The sequence below is a fragment of the Panthera leo genome, chromosome A3 (genome assembly GCF_018350215.1).
Source record: "Panthera leo isolate Ple1 chromosome A3, P.leo_Ple1_pat1.1, whole genome shotgun sequence".
Lineage (NCBI taxonomy): Eukaryota > Metazoa > Chordata > Mammalia > Carnivora > Felidae > Panthera > Panthera leo.
Window position 1 is genome coordinate 133094946 of NC_056681.1, and position 17794 is coordinate 133112739.

The 17794-nt window shown below is 52.7% G+C and overlaps 1 protein-coding gene across 4 annotated transcripts in view; it reads right to left on the reverse strand.

Moving 5' to 3' along the window:
* The window catches only part of ASAP2 (ArfGAP with SH3 domain, ankyrin repeat and PH domain 2), a 171365-nt gene that overhangs the window by 13345 nt on the left and 140226 nt on the right, over positions 1-17794 (reverse strand). For all 4 annotated transcript variants that reach the window (XM_042933708.1, XM_042933707.1, XM_042933706.1 and 1 more), the window contains exons 16-22: positions 14655-14749; positions 8336-8525; positions 6856-6941; positions 5252-5367; positions 4116-4183; positions 2770-2883; positions 3-255 (exon numbers count right to left, since the gene is read on the reverse strand). In XM_042933708.1, the coding sequence (XP_042789642.1) occupies positions 3-255; positions 2770-2883; positions 4116-4183; positions 5252-5367; positions 6856-6941; positions 8336-8525; positions 14655-14749 (922 nt within the window). The remainder of the gene's footprint in view (positions 1-2; positions 256-2769; positions 2884-4115; positions 4184-5251; positions 5368-6855; positions 6942-8335; positions 8526-14654; positions 14750-17794) is intronic.

Here is a 17794-nt window from a genome sequence, read left to right on the forward strand (position 1 = left end):
ACCTTTGGCAATGTTCCGCGGGGGCAGTGGGGGGGCGCTGGCCGTGCTGGGGGCCGCGGGCTGGGAGGGCGGCGGGCTGCCACTGAGGATGGCTCCGTACGTCTCGTTCTGCAAGATGCTGGGCACAAAGCCCCTCTGCTTGTCCTTGGCCAGGCTGGCGGCATCTCTGGCCAAAGACGCGGCATTCGACTGCAGCTGGCTGGACCCCAGCTGGTAGAAGCTGACGGGCCGGTCTTCTCGCCGACTGGGACTGGGCTGCAGAGGGCGAAATGCACACACGCTGAGCCCCTGGTCACAGCGCCCAGGCTACTCGTGCACACCACTGCTACTTGGGCCCGGTGCCTTTTTGGCTCTCAGCCATTACGTGAGAGCTGCAAGACTTTAAGAGTTACTCTCACCATGTGTCTTAACAGACACACACACACACACACACACACACACACACACACAGCCATGATTTATAATTTACACATCTCCATTCTGTGAAGGATTTAAAACACGGGCGATTTCATCCTTATTAGCCAGAGCTAATTTAAGCTAGATCTGCATTTTCATTGCATTTCCCCTTCGTACACATGCTTTCCATTGAGGACCCAGCTACACTCAATCCCCAACAGCTACGTGGCGAATTCGGGGGAGGTCAATGTTTCTTCCAGTATGAATGCACCTCTTGAGATTCCTCTAACTCAGGGTCAGCAGACCACGGCCTGGGGGCCACCACCTGCTTTATAAATAAAGTTTATTAGAACACAGCCATGCCTAGTCATTTACAAATTGCAGTTGCTTTCAAGCCACCCTGCCAGAGCTGAGTAGGCGCAGAAAAGATGGTGACAGTTCAGGCCCAAAGGCCTGAATATTTACTACCCGGCCCTTTTGGTTTGCTAACCCTAGCTCCGTCTGAAAGTCATGTGCATGGAATCACGACTTGGGTGACTCAGATCTAATTCATTTTAAACGTCAGTTTCATTGTAACAGCTATGATCTTCAGCAACTATCTTAACCTGGCTGACCCTGTTTCTCCTCTGTTCAATGGGTAGAACTTTGCTTCTCTAGCACAGTGCCAGCTTAGCAGTTAAACTGCTGGCTGATATACCCCACTTCCCCTCACAGGACCACCTGCCCAGTCAAGGCTCTGGCCAACCCAGTGGCTCAAACTCAGCTCAGCTATGCAGAACTCGATGGCTAGTGGTCTTCACACATATTTTGAATTCAACAAAGCCCATGGCTATATGAACTACACCCACCTCTGCTGGAAACAGGGAGTGGGTAGATGAGTGTTAGCACTTGCTGTCAGACTTCTGTTTGGACCATGGGACCTGCCGTGTCCTGCTCACGCAAGAATGGGAGGTGTGTGCTCACTCTGGGGCCGATGCGTCCAATCTTTTTTTAAGGTGGGTAAGTGTAACATTAGTCAGCTCTCCTTACTTTGATACCGTTTTATACCTAACTCAGTGGAGAAGTTTCTTATTTGAAGACATAGCAAGCAGGTATGTTAACGGCTCCATGAACGAGGAAAGTCAAGGAAATTTCGGAAATGCCGTATATACATGTAATCAGACAGGCTCAATGCACATCAGAATATTCAATACGAAATTTTACGTGGAGGACACCTGGGTGGCTCAGTCGGTTAAGTGTCCGACGTCAGCTCAGGTCATGATCTCAGGTTTGTGAGTTTGAGCCTTGCATCAGACGGGCTCTCTGGGGTCAGTACAGAGCCTGCTTCAGATCCTCTGTCCCTCCCCTCTCTGTCCCTCCCCCACTTGTGTGCTCGCTGTCTCTCAAAAATAAAGAAAACATTTTTTTTTTAAAAAAAGGAAAGTTCAGGGGCGCCTGGGTGGCTTGGTCAGTTAAGCATCCGACTTCGGGACTTCGGCTCAGGTCATGATCTCACGGCCCGTGAGTTCGAGCCCCGCGTCGGGCTCTGTGCTGACCGCTCAGAGCCTGCAGCCTGTTTCAGATTCTGTGTCTCCCTCTGTCTCTGCCCCTCCCCTGTTCATGCTCTGTCTCTCTCTGTCTCAAAAATAAATAAACGTTGAAAAAAAATTAAAAAAAATAAGAAATAAAAAAAGGGAAGTTTACATGGCATTTTCCACTAATTTCACAGCAGCTAGGAGTGTGGGCTCTGGAGTCCGCCTGCTGGAGTCTGACTCAGCTCTGAGACCTGTGTGAAGGTGGTAGGTACCCTGCCAGGAGCCCTCCAAGTGTGCAAGACAGCGTGCCATGAGCAGGGAGCTGGACTCAGAGGCAAGTGCCCTCAGTCTGGCCCCAAGCTGGTCTCTAAATACTAAGCTTCACTGTGGCCGAGTCAACTTCTCTTGACTCTCAAAGCTTCCGTGACCCCATCGAATAGAGGAAAAAGTTGGACCCACAGTTCTAAAGGTCATTTAATGATTCTAGTTAAGGTTTTAACGGCTGATGAGTGGACATGACCCGCGACACTGGGGGCCCCTGGCTCTTTATCACATGCACAGTGCAAGGACTTCCTCTAAAACCCACTAGACTCCATGGCCCCCCCCATTTCTTTCCCTCAGATCAAACGGTGGGCAGCTAATGATGACGACACAAGGAATGTTCCCTTGTTCCTAAGAGCTGGGAGACAGGTGGCAGCTGTGGGAAGGGTGAAACCAAAAACCTACTGAGATCAACGGAGGCAAAAAGCAAACTCCACTTCTACAAAACAGCTCTGTGCACAGATTAGAAGCCAGGATCCACCCCGCTTGCCACAAAGCTCACGACGACACCCCTGGCGTCCCTCGGCCGGGCACTGACCTGCAGTTTCTCGTCCACGTCGTCATCGCTCTCATCCAGGTCTTCGTGGAGCAGCCGCCACTCATACTCGACGTGGACGTGGGAATTGAACCTCCCAGATAAGGCCTGGGTCAGCTGAGAGGACAAAGGGCTGTCAGTGACACTGCACGCGAGGCGAGCAGCCCTGGGTGGCACGGGGTGGGGGAGGCAGAGACCCCAGGGTGAGGCCGGCTGAAACTCCCCTCCCTATTTCACAGAGGACCTTGAAACGCAAACCTCGTAACCGCCCTTTCGTGTTCTGTAAACGGTACAGGGCGGTGGGCAGACAAGGGCTATTCGAGGTCTCAAGGACGGCCCGTAGGTGCTGACAACCACACACAGGAGCAAACTCAACAGAGAACGGACGTTTCCACTGTTAACCCAACCGTTCTTGACCAGCACTAAAGATGATGCCCCAAAGAAAAGGATGTGAATGACTATTTTCACAATACTCTCAGGGAACAGGTAGCTAGTTCCATTTTAGATACACGGGAGAGAAGCAAATCCCTTTCTTAGCACGTTAGCCCTTAATTTCCTCCAGAGCCAGAGAGTAGCTGTGTGACCTTGGGCAAGTTACTTAACCCTTCTGTGTCTGTTTCCTCACCTGTAAAATAGGGATAACAGAAGAAACCGTGTCATGGGTGGCTATCAAGATTGAACGAGTTAGGGGATATCAACTACTTAGAATAGCACCTGGTACTCATCCCACACTTCCGTAACATTTACAACGAATAGCTCTCTTTACCGAGCACTGGTTGAGCTTCCGAGTGCAACACTAATTCCCACAACAACCTTGTGAACTGGTAGAGCGGACTCCACTTCACAAACAAGGAAACAGCGAGACAGTTGGCATTGGTGCGGCCTTCCCGAGTCATGGTGGTGGAGCCCTACCGCCTGAGCCCACGGGCTCTGCCCCCTAGCTGCACTGTCACTGTCTGATCTAGAACAGGACAGGAAACGATGGTGCAGAACCATCTGGAAGATTCGGGGTTGGGGAACAGAGTAAGAACACCAGCTCTGGATGCTGCTGTGAAGGGACGAGCCGGTGGCTTCCCGACTCCAGGGATGAGCCAAAGCCACGGTGGCCCCCGGATCTCTGCTCCTGTTGCCCCAGATTAACGCCAGGACCACCATCAACATGTCCAACCAGCAAATGCCCACTGGCGTTCTAAGTGTCATTACGAGGGGGTGGCCACCTCCTCTTGAAAGACCCCCCGGTGTGCCTTCTCCTGGCTATCCCCTCTAGGGTCCACACTTCGCAGAGGGCAGGGCCCCTTCCTGGCCCAGGAAGGGCCCCCTGGCCACGTCCACACCGGGTGGAGACTCACCAGCTCCTCACAGTGCTCGTGCCGGAGGCGTCTGGCGATGTCCAGTGGCGTCTCCCCCGACTCGTTAGCTAAAAGGCAGGGCGACAAAGGGAGGCATTATGACAAAAACAAGCGAAGGCCGGATTATCAGGAGGCAGTTAAAAGAGGTACAGAGAAGCAGCACTCAATCGAAGTGAGCACGATTAACGAATCCCACGGTCGAGTCTGGAGCAGGGGCGGAACTGGTCTCGTAACCGTACAGACCTGCGGTGGAACACGGTCGGGAGACGTCAGGAGACCGTTTGAGTCGGCCATGGGCACAGAACGGCACTCCTCAGCAGTCTGCAAACCCGAAACCGTGCATTTTCTTCTAAATAAGCCTCTGCCAACAAGGTTTGATTAATAATAAGAAAAAAAAAAAGCCAACTCAGAGACACCTGGGAAGCTCAGTTAAGCACCCGACTCTAAATTTCGGCTCAGGTTATGATCTCACGGTTGTGGGATACAGCCCCGTGTCAGTCGCGTCAGGCTCAATGCTGGGCAAGGAACCTGCTTCAAAATCTCTCTCTCTCCCTCTACCCACCCCCCCAAAAAATAGAAAAAAAAAAAAAAAAAAGAAACTTGACTCAAGAAGGTGTGTGCCTTCTTTGTGTTCTCTTTGCTCTCTGTTCCACAGTTCTTCCAAATCACTTCCTCCCAACACAGTCACCACCGCCTGCCTTCGGATGGCTGCCAGCGTGTCAGGGTCCCACGCGGGAGGGAGAAATGAAGGCCCAACAGATCAGGGTCCCTCGTGGAGGAGACTCGGTGCCACGAGTGGCAGTGAACAGTGTCTCTTCACTGCCCCGTAAGTAAATTTTCCACCCCGGGGCCAGGAAGAGACTAAGCCTGATGCTGGGTGGGGGTTCTGAACAGGAGGGCAAGACGCCCCAGAGCTTGTTCAAATTCACGTCCGCGTGAGTGTTGTCTGTGGGGCTTGAGCTCTGCTTCTCATAACCTATAAAATACCTGCCGAAGGTGGGAGGTCTACGTATCGGAGGGAGGGCGACTGCTGACAAATACGGGACGCGGCAGCCGTGTGGGGCACGCGGGGAGAGGCCCCCCGCCTTCAGAAGGCAGGGCCCGCACACGGGGCCGGGCCGGCGCCACCCGCTCACCTGTCTCGATGGAGGCCTTCCCCCGCAGGAGCAGCTTCAGGCACTCGGCGTTGTCCGTCAGGCAGCAATAGTGCAGGGCGGTGCTGCCCTTCCCTGTCTGCTTATCCAGGTTCCCACTGGCCAAGAACGGGGACAGAAGAGAAAGAGCAATGAGGGGAAGGCCAGGGGGCCTGGCAGGTGAGCAGGGGAAGAGTCAAGCAACACCAGACAGTAGGGGATTTCTCCGAATCCCCCTCCACGGTGGGGGCACAGGGCAGCACCCCCGCTCGTGGGGGTGAGGCAGCCGTGGCGGAAGGCCACCAGGGAGCCAGCAACAATGGCAGAGAAGGCCAGAAAGGGAGAGAGGCACCCCAAAAGGCACCGTGCTCCCCAGACGTGGGACAAGCCACTCAACCCCCTGGTGGGCGAAGCCCTGAAACGTGGCTGTCATCATGAGGAGGAGGGACAGTGGGGCTTTGTGGCCCCGGGAAGGACAGATGGGGACGGTCACCAGGAGGAGACATCCACTGCTCTTCTCAGGACAGAACCTGCTACACTGTGAAAATAAGCTTCATCTTCTGACCTCTCCCCTCTTCCTGCTGCCCCCCTTCCATTCTGGAAGAAAGGAAACCAGGATTTCCCTTCTCACGCTCCAAGAATCTGCACTGGGAGAGGATGACGTCACTGAGCTGTTTCATCCAGGGTCTGCGGAACCGCTGTCGCGCGCTAGGCGCTGGGCGGGCATTCGGGCTCCATCAGCAGGCGGCTTCCACTGAGTCCAGCAAATTGCTGACCGGCCCCCAGCCGCTCTGCCTCTGGCTGCCTCTGGCTACTTCTTCACTCTCTCCCCCAGCAACAGCAGGGAAAGGCAGAAATGCTGAATATGACCTTGCCATTGCACTGTGGAATTTTCCACTCCGTTTGGAGCCGTGTCAGCGGCCTGTGACCAGCATCTCCCGCAACACACGCCCCAAACCACGATCAGGGAGTCAAGATACACCTTAACGGGTGTTTGTGGCTGGCTGGCTGCCGCCAGGCAGGTGATAAACCAGAGTAGGGTGGGACGCACCAAGCAGCAGGACTATGCAGTGCACACACACGTGCACGTGCACACACACACGTGTGCGCGTGCAGGTTCTTTAAAGGCTACTTCTAATGAAGATATAGAAACAACTTTTCAAACCAGACAAAATGCCCACAACCCGGTGTTGCAGTTTACAATCTCAGCTTAGGCGGGTGGCTCAGGTATGGATCCCTGTGTCCCTGTGACCTCTCCCCACTGCTCTAGGGTACCCCACCTGGGTCTTATGGGACACTCACAAGGGACGTGAGTGTGGGGATGGCCCTGTGCACACAGGCGGTTGTGGGGGCCACGGACAGCCTGCCTTCCGGAGCCCAGAATTCAGATGTATCGATCTGAGATCTGCTGAGTCCCAGACGCCAGAAGCTGGATCTTGCAGATATCCCACGAAGGGTCTCTGTCTTCACGTCCTAGGGTCTCTCAGGACTGGCCCCTGATGGCTCACTTCCTGTCCCACAGCCACATAATGAGGCAGGAACCTGATCCTTCCTCAGAAACACCAAGGAACAAAATCAAACGCCTCCCCTAAGTTTAGAACACCTACCTGTTCTGGACTAAAAAGTCTACGATGTGGAGAGAAGTCCGGTCCACCGATCTGACTGCAAGATGCAGGGCAGTTTCATCTGGCTCCTGAAGACCAAAGAGAAACATTCCAGAATTCCAAGGGGAGCGTTCAGTTTTGTGTTCAATGTGAGCAAAACTGTGTCTCTCTCTTCCAAAAGCCTTTTATTCTTTCTTTCAAAATGCTTCTAAGACATATGGTGTCTCTCTAGTCTCCAGAGCAAACTCTGCTCTTGGGACCATTTTGAGACTGGTCTTCCTTTCTCCACAGAAAATAATGAGAAATTCAGGGAGTTCACCTCAAAGTCCCCTCAATCTTGATATTCCTATCTCTGCACTAACAACATGAGGTGTTGCCTATAAGGTGCGTGTGGGGGTCTTCGTCCAAAGACCCTAGGAAGTTTCCCCAGGCCTCTTATACCCAATCTTTTATACCTGCTGCCTGAATAAACATAAATTCTTATTTTAAAAATAGCATTAGAGTTTTTCATTCTGTATTTACGGACAAGGCCAGGAGTGCTAATGCCCAGACTGTCTTCAATTTATACCAGGGGACACATGACCTCCACTGCCTTTTCTGAAAGAGTTCTGGCAGGTGGGGGAGGACCGACCAGAGGAAGATGGTCTCAGGTGGGTGGGTGGGCGAGAGGGCTGGAGGCAAAGGCAACATCCATGGAACAGGGAACGTGGGACAAAGAGGGAGGTGGCCCTCAATCCACCTGCCGGACCTGCTCAGCCAGCCAGGGCCACTCCCCCGTCCTCTGGCTGGGGCAGGGCTCTGAGCTGGGCATGCCCTGAACCACCTGGGCTTGACTTCTCTCTGTCTCTCTCTCAAACATTGGATATCAGGCTCCATAGAACACGTGCTCGGCTGCTAAGGGGTAACGCCTGGCATCTCGCACCTTCATTATGAGGACAAGGAGGTTTCAAGGGAACGTGAGCGTGTGTCCACAAGGTCACCCGTGGAAGAGAATTAGGACACATGCCGAGCTGTGACACTGGTAGCCGGTTTCCTATGGGATCGATCCTGCCATACTCGATCCCATGCTACCCTGAGACCCCACCCTCTCCACAAGGCTCTCCCAGGAAAGTGGGGGGGATCCCTCCTTCTCCGGCTCCCTCGGGGAGGAGGGCACAGGTGGGGAGCAGGCTGGGGAGCTCTCCCTCCCAGGGAAGCCTCAGGAGCTGCTCCTCAAAGTCTGGCCGTCAGCTGCCCTGCACCCAGGAGACAGGACCCTCTGGCCTCTGAGAAGATGCTCCCTCCCCCAGGGGATGGGCTTTCCTTCCAAGGCTGGCATCATATTTTTGGTTAAAGAAGAATAAACCATGAATTTCTCCCCAGAACCAATGTTGTCTTCCTTCAGAGAATTATGCTACTTTCTCAGCATTTGTGATGACGCTGCCCTGCCACTCCCCACCTCCCCTTTCTTTTCTTTTGTGAAAGTAGCAAGCCACGCTCTTACGTGTCCGTTGGCCAGTGGGATTTTTTCTGTAAGATCCACACCATCAGCATACGCTTGGAGTAATCCAAAAATATCTCTGGTTTTGACGGCCTCACAAAGGCTGTGGAGTTTGGCCGCATTATCCACATGCTTTTTCCTTGCGTATTTCCTCTCAATGTACTTGGCAGTAATGTAGTCCTTCCTGGCATTCCTGAAACCAAGCATAACTGCCTTGTAAATGATTAAGGGCCTCTATTCAAACGTATCTAACCTGCAATTATCTGTAACCGTTAAAAAAAAAAGAAAATCCTGCCTACACCTTCCTTGCGGAAACACTGGCGGGTAGGGAGCAATCTGCTGTGTGACCCTGGCAGTGCCTGTGTCCGGGGACACCCAGGGCAGTGAAATCCTCCAGTTTCCAACACAAGAGGCCTCGAGGCCCAGCGCAGGGTGACTGGGCCTCACTCAGGTGCCAACGGTAACTGGCCAGGTTAGGCAGGCTGGGAGGCCCTCCTTGAGAGCGAAGACATTGTTGGGCCCCAGGGTGGCTCAGTCGGTTGAGCGTCTGACTTTGGCTCAGGTCATGATCTCGCGGTTTCTGAGTTTGAGCCCCGCATTGGGCTCATTGCTGTCAGCACAGAGCCTGCCTCGGATCCTCTGTGCCCCCTCTCTCTGCCCCTCCCTGGCTTGTGCTCTCGCTCGCTCTCTCTCTCTCTCTCTCTCAAAAATAAATAAACATTAAGGGAAGAAAAAGAGGGAAGACCGTTATCTTCTCGTTCGTGGGCACTGTGCCTGGCAGAAAACGCACCACTCATCTGATGAACCAGAACAAACTGTCAGCCTTTGTGGTCTATTTTCTGGCCTTCACATGGCATTGTGTTCACAGACTCTACCTCCCCCATGGAGCCTGGAACAGCACCAACTCCGGGGAGGCCAGGAGAAGTGTGGGTTCAGATCCCGCCCCCACCATACTGACGGTGTGTCCTGGGACAAGCATTTCATCTCTTTAGGCCTCAGGTCCTATTTGCGCAAACGTGTAACACACGCCCTCGAGGAACTGGGAAAAATACATGAACTGACACATTTGCTGGGTACATGGTGGGTCCTTAGAGCCCTGGAACTTGCTGATCGAACTTAAAAGATGGAGAGCAAGGGGTGCCTGGGTGACTCAGTCGGTTAAGCGTCTGATTTCGGCTCAAGTCATGATCTCTCGTGGTTTGTGGGTTTGAGCCCCACGCCAGGCTCTGTGCTGACAGCTCGGAGCCTGGAGCCTGCTTCGGATTCTGTGTCTCCCTCTGTCTGTACCCTCCCCCTGCTCATGCTCTGTCTCTCTCTCTCAAAATAATAAACATTAAAAAAAATGTTTTAAAAATGGAGAGCTAGAGAAACAGTAGCTCCTGGTCAGGAGGACTTTCAGCATTTTACTCCGAGGACCTTAACAAACAACAGCTGCAACAATAAAAAAAAAGTAGACAGGATTTTTGAGAGCTACAGTAAAAACGAAATTCCCTGTGGCAATCAAGTGAGAAGGGGCAGGAAGCAGCCCAGCTACCCATCAGCCGGTGAAGGGACGAGCACACGTGGTCCGCCTACACAACGGAGTACTGTTCAGCCACATCGAGGAACACAGCTCCGACAGGCTACATCATGGCTGAGCCCTGAAAACATCGTGCGAAGGAAAAGGAGCCAGACGGACACACAAGGCCACATGCTGTATGATCGCATTTACACACAATGCCTGGAAGAGGCAAATTCGTCGGGACAAAAAGCAGATTAGCAGGGGTGGGGGGTGAGGGAGTGGAGGGGAGGGTGGAGTGGGTGATGCCTGACAGGCACAGCGTTTTGTTTCGGGGGCAGAAAAATGTTCCAGACTGCGGTGATGGATGCATACTCTGTGAGTAGGGTGAACGTCACTGAATCTCATTTATTTATTTATTTTTAAAATGTTTTACTTTTTTTTTTTTTTTTTTGAGAGAGGAGAGAGACAGAGTGTGAATGGGGGAGGGACATACAGAGAGAGAAACAGAGACAGAGAGAGAGAGAGAGAGAGAGAGAGAGAGAGAGAGAGAGAGAGAGAGAATCCAAAGCAGCTCTAGGCTCCAAGCTGTCAGCACAGAGCCCAACGTGGGGCTTGAACCCATGAACTGTGAGATCATGACCTGAGTTGAAGTCAGACACTTAACCGATGAGCCACCCAGATGCCCCTGAATTTCCATTTAAATGGGCGAGCTGTATGGTATGTGAATTGTATCTCAATAAAGCATGTCAGAGAAAACTGAATTCCACTGACAATACAAAAACTTAACGTTAGTCAACAGATGCACAGAAAACGACGCAACAGGATCGATTCCCTTGGCTCCTTTCTGGAAAGCGTGAAGCACACTGGAATTTCAAGAAATTGGGCGGGGGAGGCTGACGGAAAAGCCAGGGCCTGGTGGTCAGCTCTGGGAGACCGCACAGTTCAGAGCCCGGGCCCCCGGTCAGACGGCTGCTCAAACGGGTTCCACTGCTTCCTGTCGAGGGGACAGCGGGCAAGCCCTTCCCGTGACCACACCTGCTCGCGGGGCTGTTGCAGGTTACACGAGATAGCGCAGCATTCTGGAAACGCCAGCTGTCAGGACCACAACAGCATGGGAGGAGGGGCCTCACAGTGAACCTGGTCGGCTCTTCTCAGCTCAGGGACTGTTCCTTCCCATCCTGCCGCCAGGGCTGTGCCAACTGCGTCTGCCGTCAGCCACCGAGCCCCTCAGGTCAACACCGCGGGCCCCAGGGGGCGATGCAGGTCTGGGAGCGGGCAGGCCAACGCCAGGCTCCCAGCGATGGGGGGCTACTCTCCCCACTACCGACCGCCTGCCCTAAGACACTCACTGCCTGGGTGCTAATGAAGTGTGCTAACACACTTTCCGTGCGTCACCTCACAAACGTCCAGCCCCTGGGCTTACAGGTCGATCTGAGACAGGCGGTCTCATTTGGTCCTCACAACAAATGCTATCAACTTTTCTCGCCTCCCCCCTGCGGATAAGTAAACTGAAGTCTATCAAGAGGACCCAGAGTTCTGTTTCCACACACAGTGGGAAGCTCTCTGAGGGCCGCCCCTGCTCTCGGGGTCCAGGTTCTCCTCGGGGGGCCTCCTAGCACAGTGCGGCATGCGGGGAATTGCTTAGTGACGTTTTGGGCTCGATGACGTGCCACATGTGACAACCTGTCTAATGATTCAAATTCTCCAGGTCTCTTATGATGAGCGGTGGGACCAGACAGTTGTGAAGTTCTAGGTAGTTTCAGTAAAACCCTTGTGAGATAATCATCACTGCGACCTCCCCCTGCCTTCCTTGGAAGGGGCTCAAGACATCCCGGACCCTGAGTTCTTAATGTTATTCACCTATCCGGGGCTCTGTGACCCCTGGAGGTCACGCCCACACAAGCATGGGCACAGACCCGGTCTTTGCACCACCACGCTCCACGGCTTCATGAGGGAAGTTTATTTACTCTGTCAGCATGCTCCCCTCCCCACCTCTTGTTGTTTTGGAAAGGATTAGACTTTTGGAGAAAAGCAATGAACTTAAAATAACAACACATTTGGCACGTACTTCTGAAGGATGGGCCTGTGTAAGGTCCTTAATCGCAGAAAAGGAACAGCGCTGCCTCCATAAACAGACACAAATCTGCCTGCTTCCCCCTCCCACCTATTTCTCTCTCTCCACACCCACCCCCAAATCCAAAATCTGGGGATTCATAGGCCACTAGAGGGTCTGTGCCTTCCCTGTCAACAGATTTATGTGCAGATGGTATGTTGTCCCGAGATAAAGCCAGAAGCATACACTCCTTTTCATCTGCAAGTAAAATACAGTTTATTTAAATAGCCACAGAGCTGGGACTTTATCTTTGACTTGTTGATTCATTAAATATGTATTGAACCACCACAAGCAACATATTGCGGTGGGAAATACAAAAATCAGGAAGACGTGATCTATTAGAGAAATATGTGTAAATACTTTGGTACGATATAAAGTGGCACGGAAGGTTTTAAAATAGAGCCAAAGGCTACAGGAGCAGACAGACCAGCAGTTAACTTCACCCGAGCAGGTATGAAAGCAGGTGGCGTTTTGCCATCACACTGGCCAACCGCCCTCAATTTGGGGGAAAAAAAAAGAGGGGGAGGGCTACACTTCCGTCTCGTTTGTGCCAAGGCTGGCGGTGGGTGGGGGGTGTTTCAATGCAGACAGAACGTTTATACTGAAGGAGTCAAAGCAGATCGTGTTCATGTTTTCGAAACATCTAGCCCCAGAGTAAACAAATTCTCTGCTTTTATAAGGCACCCCTGGTACTTGGAAGAAATTACTTATCAGACGCTTTGCTCAAAACTGATCAATATTACGGCGACTTGGGAGACCGGCACCTTCCCTGTCTGTTGATTAGACTGTAAACAAATGCAGCGTACCAGACCATGACATTTCCTTTGTTGAACGGGAGCTTCCAGCAATCTCGGGAAGAGCTGGCTCACCTCTGGGTAACCCTCCAATTGAAAGCTAAATGGAGAGGACCCTGATCTCTCAGGGTTTGTGGGTTCGGTGTGCAGCACTTGAGTCGCCTCTACTGCCCACACCCAGGGTGAGCGCGCAGAGCTGAGGACACCACCTGGGTCCAGCTCTACCCAACTGTCCCGCTGACGACCACTCCGCTGGCTCTCTGAGCGGGCGAGGGTTGTCATATTAGAGGAGGGAGCTCAGAGCAGCCCCGGAGCCTGCCCAGGTCCCACGATTGGCTAAGGTCCTACGTCCTATACCACCTGCCTCTCCGGGTTTGGGTAAGAATACAGATTTGGAACTCAGATCTTCATGCAGAGAGGACAACAACCTAGGCTCGTGCCTCGTACCCAGTCCCACAAAACCACTATTGCCAGCATCTGCTACAGGATTCCAACAGGAAGCGACCCTAATCCAACGCCAACCAAATGCTCATCGCAGATACCCGATACCTGAGGGGGTGTATCACGAACACGGTGTGTTCATGCCTGTACATGTCTAGGCTCTCTCACTGCATTGTTACCTCACCCAAATGCAAAAGAACACAGATCCCACCATCTCAGCTTCCCAAAGACAGGTCCCAACAAACTGGTTACAAACACTTAAAATTCTCTGCCTTTGCCAAGGGCCTGTACTCCACCTGCTATGTGAAAAACCACTCCTAGAGCACTGTCCACGGCTCCTCACCTTATGTCCTTTAGGAGAGACCTGTGCCATCAATCCCTCTCAACCTTCTTCCAAGGGCAATGTTGTCTCTGTAAAAGAATTTTTCTACTCTCTCTTATCACATTTTTCTCATTCCCTCCTGTCCTGCCGGATCACTGTGGTCCAGGCTCAGCACTCGAATGCAGGCGCTGGGTCTTTTAACTGCCCCGGGGACACCCCTTCTTCCGTCTGTCTGTCCCACCTTGCATTGTATGACAGTAGGTGATCACCCTCCAGCCACCTGGAGCAGAGAGGCCATCCACTGCCCGGACCTGCCAGTCTTCCGTCCACCTCTCACGCCCAAAGACCAGTGTAAGCCGGGTGACTTATGCTCTATTTGATAAGACTGGCAGGAAAATCTCCTGTAAGCTCTGCCCCATCGGGCCAGCAGGATGCATGAGGCACAAAGCTTCTCGGTCAGGTTTTGGGTCAAAAGTGAAACAAGAATAAAAAATTCTTGTTGAAGAAAACAGCACACTCTCCACATTTGCAAGGACACTGGGCCAGAAAAGGATACGTGGCTCAGAATCTATGCAGAGAGGGGTGCCTGGGTGGCTCAGTCGGTTAAGCGTCCGACTTCGGTTCAGGTCGTGATCTTGTGGTTTGTGGGTCCGGGCCCCGCGTCGGGCTCTGTGCTGACAGCTCAGAGCCTGAAGCCCGCTTTGGATTCCGTGTCTCCCTCTCTCTCTGCCCCTCCCCCGCTTGTGCTCGCTCTCTTTCTCTCCCTCTCTCTCAAAAATAAACATTAAAGAAAATTTTTAGGATCTATGCAGAGGGAAGGGGCTTGAACTCCCCTGATGCAGAAGGTGAGGGGGTACCCATATGCCACCAGTGAGGGCGACACTCCTCACTCCTCTGTCATAGACCTAGAGCATCGGCCAAAGCTGCCTTGCTGTGGCTTCTTCCTAAGAAAACCAGCCACACCAATTTTTTTCATCTGGATGCCCAAAAAGGTGACTTGCCAGAGAAAAAACGAAAACAAACCAGGGTGATCTATTCCCCAACGAAACAACAACTGAGATCCCCTACACCTGTTACTGTCCTGCCTCACGGGGCTTGGGTACAAGGCCAGTCTTTGCTCAGAAAACAAAACCAGGCAGGTCCATACTTACATGTCGCTGCCCGGGTTGGGTTTGACCGAGTCCTCAGCCGGAAGGCAACACTCCATGATCTCATTGAAGCCTGCATTCCCAATATTCTTGGCAAGCTGCAAAAGCAGAAGTCTATTTCAGGGTACTCAATTATTAATGCATTCCACTGCTGCACACTACTCATGCGTTGATGATTTATTTAATGGCCACTAAGAAATAGAGCAATAAAGTGGTTTGCCGTTAATAAAGATGGACAAAACCCAAACCCCAAAGGTACTCATAAAACTAGAGATAAGAAGCAGCAGGTCTATTACAGAGAAATGTTCTTATAAAACGTCCCCTGGATAAAGCACCGAGGTGGACAGGAAGGGGCAGTAACTTGGTCCAATGTCAGTTTCCACCCTTATCCCCTCCCCCGAAAAAACCTGTGCTCCCACTGAAATGGACCTAAAAAGATCTACTTATGCCAGCAAGGAGGCGGCTCTCATCCAGTGGAGAGTGCTGGGCCAGGAAGTCAAGACTCGGGTTCAAATCACGGTTCTATTCCCTGGCTTTGTGACCACACGCAAGTCAGTTTACCTGAGTTCCAATTTCTCACCAGTAAAACAGGGATGGTACCTACCTTGTAAAAATAATAGAGTGGGGCAATTTAGGCGAAAGCCTAATTCGGTTCCATAAACCGAAGCACAAAAATGTACTTGTTCCAAATGTAAGGTCCTCATGCAACGATCAACTTTCTTATTCATTAAAATGTAAATGAACACATTTTAATCAACGCTTCCTGAATACGAGGCAGTGTGTTCAATGCAGCTAGACTAGGGAGACAACTGTCACGGCTTGTCTTAGTCAAGCACAATATGGCAACTGGCACTCTCCTGAGTGGAGGCACAAACTGGGTGAGCAGGAGCTCCTTAAAAGCAGGGGCTCCTTAAAAGCAGGGGTTTAATCACCTTATTTGAGCACCCAGCCCAGCACCTGACAGAGATTAGCTTCTTCAATGTTTAATGAAACCGAACTGAAAGGCAGCACCTGGCCCAGGGCTCTCACGAGAACAGATAGTTCACCTCCCGCGTTGAAGAGGGCACAATGGGGCACGTGGAGCCTCTGATATCTCTGTTCTCGAGCAGTGACGCGGACACAGGGTCACAGGGCATGTTCTGGAAGATCAGGCGGCTGCCTGAGCACCCCTTCTCTCTCCAGGGGTAAGTGACTGAAGTGACAGCCAAGGGGATCTGAGTTAGAGGAGCCTGAACTTTCTGGCGATGAGAAACGTGAAGCAGTGAAATGGGATTGCGAGGGACGCCGCCGGACAAGGGATGTGCGACACCTTAGTAACCGTCCGATGCACTTCCTGATTTTACCGTCCTTGGTAAAGTGAACACAGTGTCCTAGATGGCTCAGAGCACCAGGCACTAAGCAGCCCCACCTGGGCCCTCATTCCCGGCCTGGTGGCCTCAGGCCATTGTCAGGGGACAAAACCCTGGGGCTGCCTCACTGTGGTTTCCCCAAGAATGAGGCTGATGGCCAACCACACCAGGCGACAGCGCCCATGTACCACGGACCCAACGCCCGCAATGATTTCTTGGATCGTCAGGGTCAGATCCGGGACTGAACCTCAGCGTCAGAGCCCCTGTTTGGAGCCAGGCATGGCTGAATGACCCCATGCTTCCGTGTAATGTGGACACCATGCCCTCACCAGGCACAGTCGTCTCTCTTCAGAAGGTAAGTGACGGAACGGGCCCCAGCGCCCTTCTGCGAGCGAGGGCCCCGCGTGCCTCTGAGTCTATGGAAAGCAGATGGGAGGTGGGGCGTGAGGAGGAGAATTCCCCGCGAATCAGCTGCCTCCCTTCTGCTTGGACTTGGCTGGTTTACTAGGGGACAGCTGGTCCAGGGAGCCACCGCATCCGTGCGTCACACTTGCCCAGTGCAGAGAAATGTGCCGCCTCACAGTTTTGCCAAGTTCCAGCGAACAGTTCAGCCTGCAGAGGACTCCTTTAAAATTTTTTTTTTCAACGTTTTTTATTTTATTTTTGGGACAGAGAGAGACAGAGCATGAACGGGGGAGGGTCAGAGAGAGAGGGAGACACAGAATCGGAAACAGGCTCCAGGCTCCGAGCCATCAGCCCAGAGCCTGACGCGGGGCTCGAACTCACGGACCGTGAGATCATGACCTGGCTGAAGTCGGACGCTTAACCGACTGCGCCACCCAGGCGCCCCGGACTCCTTTAGAATCATCAACAAAAGCAAAGCATTTGCAGATGGAAGCTGCAGGGTCACGTCGAGAAAATGCGGGTCCCAGTGGGCCCAGTGGGCGGGAGCCAAGGAACCAGGAAGGCTGGTGTTATGCAGCCCCCAACACACATGCCCCCCTACTCCTGGAGGTCTCCCTGCGGCAGACACAGGGCCAGATCAGATCTAGGAAGGTCTGGGGCACTTTAAGTGCTACATCACTCACCAATGCAAATCCCAGCCCCAGGTCAGTCCGCGAATGCACACCGAGACCTCAGATGCGCTCGGTACCGAGCATGAGACACAACCCTGCTTGGGGGAAGCTCTGAGCTCAGTCTTTGTTTTGTTTTCTTTTCTTTTTTAAGTTTATTCACTTATTTTTTGAGAGAGCACGTGCACGAACAGGGGGAAGGCAGAGAGAGAGGGGGAAAGGGAATCCCAAGCAGGCCCCGTGATATCAGTGCAGAACCTGACATGAGGCTCGATCTCCCGAACCATGAGATCATGACCTGAGCCGAAATCTAGAGTTAGATGCTCAACCAACTGAGCCACCCATGTGCCCCAGAGAGAGCTCGGTCTAACGAGACAGAGGTGAATACAGAGAAATGCACGGTGTTGGGGGCTGGGAAAGAAGTCCACACTGAGCACAGAGTATGGAGACAGCAGGTGTATGTCAGCAGGACAGCTGCCTGGTCAAGACGCCCACGACACCACACACACCCTGCGTGGAACCCTGGGTCCCTCTCCCTCGCTGCACGGAAGCACCTGAGGATGGGGACAGAGTCGCGTGTTTCTGGAGACTCTTAGCACTGACCTGTGCCGGGCCTACGGACCCATACCGAGACCTCAGACTTTACCCAGAAATTGTTTTCCGAGTTTGGGGTGAGGATGGGGAAAACCTGCCCGTTTTACTGTTTCCGGAGGGAGGGAAA